General features: G+C 34.9%; 1 protein-coding gene across 1 annotated transcript in view; it reads right to left on the bottom strand.

The window, feature by feature from the left end:
* Positions 1-4784, bottom strand: part of LOC138702119 (uncharacterized) — a 201266-nt gene extending 196482 nt beyond the window's left edge. The window contains exon 1 of the mRNA XM_069829712.1: positions 4415-4784. Coding sequence (XP_069685813.1) covers positions 4415-4419 — 5 coding nt within the window. The 5' untranslated portion in view covers positions 4420-4784. The remainder of the gene's footprint in view (positions 1-4414) is intronic.
* Positions 4785-12535: the final 7751 nt, after the last annotated feature.

The following is a 12535-nucleotide window of genomic DNA, read 5'->3' as shown; positions in this document are numbered from 1 at the left end:
ATCGGTTTGTGAAATATCGGCCATCTCTAGTAGTGAATGAAGTCCTCAAAACAGGTTTCCGTTCCTTCGAAACCGCTCTCATTAACGGACCCTCCAGCAAGGATATGATGTCAGAGTAGTAATAAATGTCAACTAAAGGGCTAAAGGGCAATCTTTTATTAATATTGCAGTGATAAACTTTGACTGGATTTGTACAGGGTCTTAAATTAGATTAATGTCCTCTATGAAATTAATTAAGACTTTATCACAAAGCAAGTTCATCAACAGTAAAGTTGTAAAATTGATGCGGCTGTATTGATTGCTTTTTGTAATTACCATGACTTGCAAAATCCCCCGCGAAGCAAATGACACCAAATACGTCGATCAGGGTAACGAGATAGCAGATATGACATTTCAGGCCATGAAGTGTAATTAAATTTGGAGGTAATGCAAGTTCTTTTTTCCCCTTAAGGGGAGGCAGAGGTGAATATTTCAAAATCCACCAAATTTACCCGATTTGTTTGAAATTGATCATGGATACTAAGTATGTTATTAGTAATGGACATACCAAGTTTCAACTTTCTAAGTACAATAGTTCTGTAAATATTAATAATTTTATAAAACTTTATACCGTTTGATATAAAATGCTCCATGCACCATATTGTAAGAAATTTTGAATATTTCTTTTTATTTATATGTTCAGAGAAGGTATATAAATAATGATAATTATTAGTTTATAATGGGAATAATATAGTAATACAGTTATCTTGGTTTTAATTTCATACTTTTAAGGGCACAAAATCAAAAACTAACATCGCAATATCAAAATAAAGATAGTAAAAATGGAAAAAACCAAATTTTCATTTTTTCTTCAGTTTTGTTCGAAAATTTCACCTCTGCCTCCCCTTAAGCAAGACAGTATATGAAATAATTGCATTCACCTTCACTTTTAATGCATTCGTCAGACATTGCATCTTGTAGTAACTATTCTATTGTACTCTATTCTATTCTATATTAGCAATCCTTGAACAAAACTAATGCAATAGACATTTCCAAATGAAAACAGTCATATCATAAATAACAATATTAAAAAAGTTCACTAATGTTATAAAAACCCGTATGTATGAGCCAAATAGTGATTCGACTTGTAAATTCTACCTTACCAAGATTGGATAAATGAAAGGGAACCTTGAATAATTTCAAGGTAAACATTTCGGGTTCGGGAATCGAACCCAGGACTTGGGCTGAGCGCGCCAACTGACAAGCAAACGTTCTGATGGGGGCAGATAAAAAAGTTAAATTTTTTTCTTCCACCATTTTAATAATGTGAAAAGAAGTAGTTTTACAAATTTTGGCCACTCGACCGCAATTACGAGGGCCGTAAAAAATAAGTTCGCCAGGGGCCGTTAATAGAAAAAAAAAACATATTTTCATTGGACAAATTTATTGAAACCGACACAGGAATTGTTGAACTATTTTTCAACATATTTTCCATCGAAATTGAGACATTTCTCATATCAGGGGATCGACAGAGAGAGGTGCAGACGCAGTCAAACGCTGGTTCCGATCTGAGGCGGCTGACTTCTACGACACAAAAATTGATCCCATGGTATGACAAATGTCTCAATTCCAGTGGGGGATATGTTGACAAATAGCGCAACAATTGCTTGCTGTATCTGTTTCAATAAATATTTTCATGCAATTGTGCTTTTTTCTATAAACGGCCCCAGGGAAAATCACTTTCAGGACGGCCTCGTAATTGCGGTCGAGTGGCCAAAATTTGTATAAGCACTTCTTTTGATATTATTAACATGGTGAAAGAAAAAAAAATAACTTTTTTTATCTGCTCCCATGAGAACGTTTCTATGAGACCCGGCTCAATTATTCCCTTTTTTATCCACATACCTCAAGTGGGTTGACAAGACGTCAGAGACCCAACATTGAGTGCACACTTTCTGTGTGACTTAAATTTGTGGTTTTCAGTTACGAACAGTGACGTGTATTATTCAAATCCGGCTTCCAGCTATAGCTCCCTGTAAAGCTTACTTGAACAATTCTTTTTCTCTTGCAGTTATTCATGTCAGGTTTACAGGAGCTGTACCTGAAAGCTGGATTATAGAAAGGGAAACTTATTTGAAACTTTAATTGCCATATGTTCAAAATTACATTTGGTCTTGGTCATTCTAACAGCTGCCATATTAAACGTGTTTCATTGCCTCGTATCATAATTATGAATCTATTTCGTAACTGTATATCCATTAATATATGTCCAAATGTATAAATAAATAGCGGTTAAAATTTCCTCTATAATAAATTATTGATGGGAGTATATTATGCTGATGGCCTTCTTTAGCAAATCTAAACACTTTATTTACATGCTTGCTATTGCCCCGAAGAAAAATTCCATATCTTGGATGACTATTAAGAAAAACTCGTAAAATAAACATTCTGAGCAGTTTTTATGTACTTAATAGGAAGAAATGCTTTCAAATGAAGACTGCAGTGGAAAAATCTGATTTCACATTTTGCTCCTTTTACAGGAGAGCAAGTTAAAAGTTTAAAGACCCATTATATTGCATTGTCTTTGGATTATCAATTTTAATTTTTTTTTTATAATGAGGTTGTTATTCTGTACAGTTAAACTACACAAATCTAAACGACCTGCGCTATTATATGACATCTGAAACAGAAAATCGATAATTTTAGACTTATCAAGTTTTTTTCTGTGCTCTTCAAATCTTTTATTAGATACAATATTCTGGATAGAGTATCAGTCAAATGTATAACATAGGCTTCCTTTGTAGGTTAATTGTCATGTTCGCGCTAAATTGGAATATGCCTCTGTAATTTGGTCACCCACTTGCAAATCACATCGTAATCAAATTGAAAAAATTCAAAAACGATTCTCTAGATATCTGTATTTTAGGAGATATCATTGTTCAGCCCTCCATAACAAAATTTCGTACAACAATCTACTTGCTGAATTTAATTTAATGTCTCTTGCCAGTCGTAGATTACTTGCGGAGCAACTTTTATTGTACAAAATATTCAACGGTCTACTGGATAACAGCGAAATATTATCACAAATCCAGATTAACGCTAGAACATCACATTTAAGAAATAGTCAATTGTTATATTATAAAAAACCAAACACTTCAGCACATAAAAATTCACCAGTGTTAAAAATGTGTTCAAATTTCAATGAAATATGTAAAACATGGGATCTAGATTTCTGCATTTCTTACACGAAATACAAACATTTTCTTATCAATATACTGAAGGTTGTTGATTTTATATAATATTGCTATTTGTTACTCTGTAATTTACCAATTATAAGTACATTTTACATTTTTGGCTATGATATCTATATTTAACTATTTTTCATGTATTTTATTTTGTATTTTTCATTTCTATCTATATCTGTATCTCTTATTTAGGTAGTATCTATTTGTCTGTTGTTTTTTTTTTCTTTCCTTTTCTCATTTTCCATTTTAATTTGTATTTACACTTGTATTTGTTTCATCTCTTTTTTTTTCCATGTTATCTATGTTTTTTATTTTTTGTAAACGAATATCTGTACTGTCTATTATAATTGGGGCTTGCCCTGTTATAGGCATAAATAAATAAATAAATAAATAAATAAATAAATCTTCCAAAATATAAAGTACTGTATATTAAAACTTCCATTGGCACTGTTAGTCAGTAATGTGAAAATCATTGCTACTGTTTTATTATTATTCAATACTAGTCCATTAACCTTTGGCAGTGGCAAGATGAAAAAAGTTTCATTCTCTAATCTATCAAAATTCTTATGGAAATTAAATTACATCATCGGCATACAATACAGCGTTAGTTTATGAATTCCTCCCAATATCGTTGACGGTAATCAACCGAGAACTGAACCCGTGGAACCCCTAGTTGTTCTGAAATTCATGACATTATTTTCGATCCGTCAAATATGAGTTAACAACAGTAAGAGGTATTCTCTTCGTGAAAGATGTGTTTAAGAGGCTTGGAATACCTATATCTATTATTCCGATTGTAACCTTAGCTGCATTGAAAGGATCAATTGCTCTCCTGAAGCATCACCTATATTCGAAATCAAACTAAGTTCACTAACATTCTTTATTTTTTTGTAACACTTACCTCTCTAAAAATAGGTATATTTCCACTAATCTCAAAAAAATTATTTGCAGCTATGTACTTGTAGGAATTTCATTGTTAAAACAAAATCAATGGTTCAGTGAACTTGTAAAAATTTCTATGGTTAAGTACTCTTTGCCCCTTGTGGCAGCTCACGAATGGCGAGAAGATTAAAAAAAAACTTAGTAGTTTAATTTAGGTTTCAAAATATCATATACAATAACATCAAATGCCTTACTTAGATCACAGAAGCTAGCTTTAAGGGATTCGCCACTGATATGAATGGGCTTACCTCATGTTTCTGTCCTTCTGGCGATTCCCTTCGCGTGCTGCAAGTCTGCGTGGATCTTCCGGTTATTTGAGCCGTCCAACTTCCGGCGTAGCACAAGTCCGTTCGAAATTACCGTTTTCCTTCTGGCTTTAGTAAGAAAACTCCTGACCTTGTGTCGTTAGCGTTATGGTCCGTCACTGTAATTTTGAGCTTTTATGCGTTTAATTTACTGCGTAAACGAAGCGAGCCACTAGAATTTCACGGCAGGTGAATCACTTCGTATGCTATCGTCCACTTCTGACCGGGCGCGTATCAATGACCTGGAGGAGCACTGGGTGATGTCCCGCGATGTTGACGGCACGGTTTTAAATGTTGGAGTGAGCGCTGGAAGCCTCGCTGTACCGAGTTTTTATTTTCGAAAAAGTCGTACGAAACTGTTGCTTGATGAATTTGAGTGGGGGTGGCGCTGGTGGGAGAGGTGCAGGTAGGGGAGGCGGTGCATCTTGCTGCAAGGTGGGAAGAGGAAGATGAGCTCTGAGGAGAGCGGTGGGGGGCTGCGTTGAAAGTAAAGAGGTTCCAAACTGGAGCACGCCTCTTCATTTCGGTGAGGATGGACTGTGTGGACCGTGAATGCAATGTCATGTCCCGTAGCCGTGACTAATGAACTGAGAGATGGTAAGGCGCGACTTGGAAGTTGATGTCAAATGAGCTGCAATTAGTCGGGGATCGGGATTCGATGCCGGACACACCATGTGAGATTGCCTCCGAACAGACTCCCTGATTGTAAAGCGATAGTTAAGTGATTAGCAGTGCCACTTATTGTTGTCATATCGCCTCTTGACTGTCCCCGTGCAGACTCGTAGTTATAAAGAGGTAGTAAGTGATTGGCTGTACCATCAGTTGTTGCCATATCGCGGCCTGATTGTTTCTGTACATAGTCCGTAGTCTTAGAGAGGTACTAAGTGATTGGCTGTACCATCAATTGTTGTCATATCGCCACTTGATTGTCTCCGAATTGACTCCTAGTTGTAAGTTATTAAGTGATTTCCTGTACCATCAATTGTTGTCATATCGCCACTTGATTGTCTCCGAATTGACTCCTAGTTGTAAGTTATTAAGTGATTGGCTGTACCATCAATTGTTGTCATATCGCCACTTGATTGTCTCCGAATTGATTCCTAGTTGTAAGTTGTAACTTCAGATAACGAACAGTTTTATGTTGAGAAAATAACTGGAATTTTTCGTGTTTCAGTGGAAGACATTTAATGGGTTAACTTGTCTTTCTTACCAGGAAAATGTTAGTAAATTTCAACAGGACCTGTTGCAATAAATGCTAGCAATGTGTAACGAATTCTAACAGTATTATGGTGTTTGGTTTCGGGGAAGAGATTAAGATAATTTTTTTTATAGAACATCAACATTTTCGCCAGGACATAAAATTCCCCTGGGAATGGGCGGGAAGGGAGAATCAGACGTTAAGAGAGTCCCCAAGGGATTCGCGTCTTTGCGGCCTTGAAAAGGGTCATGGAACTAATTGCATGCTGAGAGTTCCAAACAAATCACTGCTTGTCCACTTGGAATTCATCATTTCGACGTACGAATATACAAGTAAAAACCCAAAAAGAAGACCTGGCTATTGTAACAGTTGAGGAAATCATCTCCATGATGGTTCAGGTTGTTTGCAGACATGGTGCTACGCTGATAGGTTCTCTTTTCTTCTTAAACTCTGGATTTTTATATTATTTAAAGCATAGAAGATACCTTGAACCTGAGTCCACAATGGGGCAGTGTGTGTGTGTGTGTGTGTGTGTGTGTGTGTGTGTGTGTGTGTGTACACTACCGGTCAAAAGTTTTCAATCATCTATCACAACTATGGATTTGTGGTTAAAACAGGGATTTCGTTTTGAATATTCTATCATATAATGCTAGAGAGAGAAAATATTTATTTTGTTGGTCTATTTATTTGTGTACATTGAAATAAAGTATATAATTGTTTTCATAGCTGATCGAATACTTTTGACCGGTAGTGTGTGTGTGTGTGTGTGTGTGTACATATATAAATGTTAAATGTTATGTTTTATTTAACGACGCTTGCAACTGCAGAGATTATATCAGCGTCGCCGGATGTGCCGGAATTTTGTCCCGCAGGAGTTCTTTTACACGCCAGTAAATCTACTGACATGAGCCTGTCACATTTAAGCACACTTAAATGCCATCGACCTAGCCCGGGATCGAACCCGCAACCTTGGGCATAGAAGGCCAGCGCTATACCAACTCGCCAACCGTATATATATATATATATATATATATATATATGCTAAGAGTTAACTACTGTAGAAATGAAATATACAAAATGCATCATTTAACAATTATATTTAGTTCATCGCTGTGCAGTAACGGTTTTCATGTTTGACCTTGAAACGAGCGGGCTCGGGTTCAAATCCTGGTTGGAACACGTTACCTAGTTGAGGTTTTTTCAGGGGGTTTCCCTCAACCCATTAAGGGGTTAGGTACAAATTAAGACTTCAAAAATAATAATCGATTTTTCAAAATATTTTTTGTTTAATGCACAAATGATTACAGTATATTTTACTGGAAAATATGTAAATATCTGCAATAGTTTCTGAGTTATGATTCAAAAGGCAGGATGCTGTAATCTCAGTTCCTCCTGACAGTAGATAGTGCCACGACACTCCAGTAAATTTTACTTTTTTTTCTTTAAGTAATATTTCTCATACCAGCTGATGAGCAAGAGTTTGGAGATTAAATTTCTCATGCCGGTGGTAGTAGTAGTAGTACACATCCTTGTCTCTGTAAACGGAACTGCATTTGCAGATGAAAGTTTTGTTCAATAAAATACAACTTCTTCTTAATGCAGGCCATATCAGCTTGTACGAACTTGATAGCTTCAGCAATAAATACTTGACCTATGCTATTAAATCAGTGTCCATGTTCGAAGCAACATTTACTAGTGGACAGTGGCAGTGTTCGATAGAGCTACACAGTCGGGTCAGGTCTCGCTCTCTTCACGGTTGGATGTCTGTCTGTCTGTCCTCTTTCCCAGTCAGTGTCAAAGTCTCGTCTTTATTACTCGACGCACGCTTTCAGTTTTGTATAAGAGATATATTATAACCTAGTATTGAAATGCATTTTTCGCTGTTGGATTGAGGAATTGTTGACGGGGAACTTCATCCTCCAACAGGACGGAGCACCGCCCCATTGGCACCAGGGTGTTAGAAATCGATGGTGTTTGTGTGAGGTGGTTTTCATAAAAATTAGTTCTGAAATAAATTGAAATTAAACTTCAGACCCTTATTGCAAATAATTTTCTACGCAAATGGAACACATCATATGCTAGTATTATTTTATTTTTTGCACACCCAATTGTATAGTTCTGTGGCCGGGAGGAAAAAGGTCTTAAGTAAAAATTTTATACTTTTCAAGAGAGCAATAGAAAGATTGAAATTGGTGTCAATTATAGAGTTTTTTTAATTAAGAGGTTTTTCCTGGATATTATTTATTTATATTTCTTCTAAAATAGATAATATTGCTCATTTAACGATTTTCTTTATTATTTCCAAAAGTAGCCGCATTTAAGCCCTACAACTAAAACTGAGTAGAAGGAGACTATTTAAACATAAGACCTTTTTCATGTCAAAATAAATGAGAATTGTAAATTATTAGGAATGCAAAATAGGTCTTAAACAATTATAGGCCTGTTTACCCTGGTGCTTAAAGTTTTAAAAGGAAAGGGCATCGCTATGTGATAAAATGGCTAAAATACAAGTTAGACCTTTTTAATAGGGAAGCATGGAAAGTAAACATGTGATGGTTTGTAAGGAATAAAGTATTAAATATTCTTAAGGCCTTTATTCTGTGTGTGCTCGATTCCAAAAGTACTTAGGACTTTGGTAACGCTCTATAAATCCAGTCAGGAGTCTTATTTGACTTTAACCGTTTTACCAGATTGTAGAGAATTGTTTCCGCTTTCAGAATATATAAAAATCTCATTTTCATAAAAAAATTGACTTAAGACCTTTTTCCTCCCGGTCACAGAGTTTAACTTATGTATTCACCTGGAGAACAAAACTGCATTTGCACAAAAAATGACTTTAACCCTTCTACCCGAACACAATCGAAATTATCTGAACGAAAAACGTCCACAGTACTGAATCCGCCATGCAAGTAACGAAAACCGTCGTCTCGCACCGTGGCCACCCAGGAGCCCCGATCTTACACCGTGCGATTTTTTTCATTGGGGATTTGTGAAAGACAAAGTATACGTCCTCCACTTACTAATGATTTAGATTACTTCAAACAACGTATCACTAGAGCTGTGGCTAATGTCGGTGCAGGTATGTTACAGCGGGTTTGGAATGGACTAGACTATATACAGGGTTAGTTAAAAGTCCCGCAGCACCTTTTGTTGGTGTGTACTTTTTGCTGGTTGAGTGGAAGAGAAGGCCTTACGGCCTTAACTCTTCCAGATAAAATAAATAATAATAATAATAATAATAATAATAATAATAATAATAATTATTATTATTATTAAATAACTTTTGAAGCATACGGTTCAATGACATGAAACTTGGTATGTGAGGATAACCATATGCTAAGAACTCAATAACGGTATTACCGAGTTTTTTCTACTTCCGGTTTAACCGGAAGTAACTCCAACTCTGTTATTTTGAATGGAACACCCAATATATGTTTTTTTTATTTTTGAATAGTGCTCATTAAGAGCTTTTCAAAAAGTACCCATACTTGATACTTCTGTACAAATTCAGTGTTGCTAAGTCAAGAAAACAGAAAAGTGTATCGAATATTAAAATAATAAAATACTCCTTCCTTAACAAAAACAAAACAAAGCTAGCTCACCTTCTAAATTATGTGTTCAATTTGGTAGCCCTCAGCTGCTTTACAATGTGTCACTCGGTCATAGAAACCATTTAAGGAATGATTTAACCAGGCTTTAGGAATATCTTGCACCACTTCCATTTTTATTTAGCAACACTGAATTTATACAGAAGTATCGAGTGTGGGTACTTTTTGAAAAGCTCTTAATGAGGTTTATTCAAAAATAAAAAATATATATTTCGGGAGTTCCATTTAAAATACGAGAGTTGGAGTTACTTCCGGTTAAACCGGAAGTAGAAAAAACTCTGTAATACCATTATTGAGTTCTTAGCATATGGTTATCCTCACATACCAAGTTTCATGTCACTAAACCACATGCTTCAAAAGCTATTTAGGTGGTGCGGGACTTTTAACTAACCCTGTATAGCCTTGATGTGTGGCACAAGGAGCACATACTGAACATTTGTGAGTTCCGAAAGGAAACTTGAATTACTCTATAATACAGTGTAAACTGATTCCTAATAACATTAATAGCTTCTCCATAATGTCTCCATTTCTTTTGTAGTAACCTTATAGACCTGTACCGTCGGATCTCAACCCAAGACAAGACATGACAAATAGACGTGCCCTACCCGAGATTCGATTCCCTGACAGGTACCAATGTTCGCGCCTAATGATCGTGTAGAATGCTGCCGATTGAATTGCCATCAGTTAGTTCTCGCCGTGTCGCTAACGAGTGCCTGGTAATTACCGTTTAGCGTCGCCATGACAACCGTGTCGTGCGCCTTGCGGTGGCGATCAGCTCCTCCTTATTAGGACGGCAGATATTCCTCTTGGCGGCACTCAAAATCGTGCCGACGCACCACGCAAAGCGGAGGCAACATGCCGTTTGTGCCTTTCTTAATTTCTCCTTGTTTTCAGGCGAAGTTCAGAAAGAGCCACACGACAAACCGAATGGCTTTTTGCATTGGAAACACTCTCTGAAACCTCTGCGATTCTGACTAAAATCTGCAATAAATAATGATAAGAAATTCAAATTCAAATTCCAATCTATATATATATATATATATATATATATATATATATATATATAATTTGAACTGGTAATGCAAATTACGGGAAAACGGCTGAACGGATTTTAATGAGTGACCCCTCATTTTCATGCCTGGCATCCAAAGTTTTTCGGAAAAGTAGTAGTTTTCAGTGAAATGTCAATTTTCCTACATAATTTTCCTATTTTCCAAAATCCACCTGTTGTCAGTTTTGAGAACTAATTTTATTGAATCACGGCCGACTTGATTGAATTTCAGAACAAAACACACACTACAATAAACAATAGACTATTACACGAAGGCCATGACCTGCAGGATTGCCGACATATTTAGAGGTCAATTCAATTTGTTATTAAAAACTGATTCTGCAGTGTATAATTTTCTGAGTAATTGGATATTCAAATATACGGAACTTGAGGTGGTTTGATGACATTATTACCATTACAAATTAAATATTATTATAGTTAATATCATGATGCATCTATTTTTTCATTAATTGTAGCCTACATAATATTGATGCTATATTGATGACATGAAAGTGAAACGTTTTGTGGTTTTGTAAGTAAATGTAGAGAATATCTTAATTTAGATCTTCATTTCTATAATTTACTGAGTGGTTGCTGTATTATATAACTACAAAACTTAAGTAAGATACTAATATTGTTATTAAAAATCAAATATTTTTATACTTATTAACCCAGTGGGGTTGGGTCTTTTTCATATACTTAATGGCGGTGTAGTGTAGATATTGATTATGTGTCATTGTCTTCAGTATTGGCTCGAGAGAGAGAGAGCAAAAATTACAGTTCTTAAGGAAAGATCAAAAGGTATTACTTACTGATAAAATAAGAGGCCTAGAAAATTTTGTAGTCTCCAGATCATTTCAGCAAGATCTCTTAGTAGGATAAAATGATTTTACGCTCTAAATTTCAAGTTCTACATGCAGCAGCTATACGAAAATGCTATTGTCCGAAAGCTTAGCAAACCTGACATTTTTTTAACTTTTGCCTACAGTCCACAATGACCTGAAATAGCTACTGCTATCGTCCTGACATTGATACTTGCGTTTTCGCGTTGAAACTCAAAAACTGAAGTTGGATAGGTTCAAGAAAAAGTATTTGGCCTAAAAAAATCCATTCAGAGGGAGTATGTTTCATTATTATGGAAGCAAATAACTATCAAAAAGACAAGTATTCTTCATTGAAAATAAATCTGAAAAATGTTTATTTGAACGTCTAGTGACCTTAGTTTGCAGCAGCATTTGCTATACAAGCCACTAGTTCAAATTTATTTACAATTTACATTTGAATTTACATTTGAATAGATACCCGAAATGAGCATATGCTCGTGCTCGGGTACAGTCCAGTAGTCTACATAAATTTTACAGGGATCAAATAATAATGCTGATGATATAAAATAATAGTAACAATAATAATAATAATAATAATAATAATAATAATAATAATAATAATAATAATAATAGAATAATCGTGACAGAAATGATACAAAGATTGTAATACAAAATAATTCATCAATAATTAAACCAAAAATATTTACAATAATAAAATAAATACTAAGACGGATAAAATAAAATATAAAACCACTAGCGAGAGTTAACACAACTTAAATAAGCATATAATAACCGGAAAAAATGACGAACTCGAAAATCAACAGAAAAGTTCGTTGTATCGCAGACGACAGCAACCGCCGTATTGACATTGTGTTGTGCATTAATGGTAGTAGGGGGGAGCTGAAAGTCTACGTAACTGCCGTTCTCTTCGAATCTTCTCATATAATCATGGGAAGTTAATGCTGTAAAAACAAAATGTCTACGAGTCAAACTGTTCATTATTACCAGGATAAATAAAAATAATACTTAAATATATTAATCGAGTTTCAGTTATAGATCTCTCCTTTTGTGCAAGAGGTATCATATCAAAATATTTTATGAATGGCGGGGAAAATATAAATTTCAATAACTTTCTAGTGGCAAGTACAATCAAGTGTATCTGTGGCGATGCTAAGGAATCATTTATTGGAGATATACACTGTTATTAATTAAGAAAATGATCTTTTTATATTTATTACAATGTTTTATCTTATAGGTCACATGCATCAAATAAATACAATAAAATTTAGTACCATATAATGCTAGTAACACTTAAAAAAATTATAATAAAATTTATCAAATATTATACAAACATTTTCACTTTATTTTTAAACTTAAGAATGT

This window comes from Periplaneta americana, chromosome 6 (genome assembly GCF_040183065.1).
Source record: "Periplaneta americana isolate PAMFEO1 chromosome 6, P.americana_PAMFEO1_priV1, whole genome shotgun sequence".
Taxonomy (NCBI): Eukaryota; Metazoa; Arthropoda; class Insecta; order Blattodea; family Blattidae; genus Periplaneta; species Periplaneta americana.
This window is presented reverse-complemented; position numbering and strand designations above follow the sequence as displayed.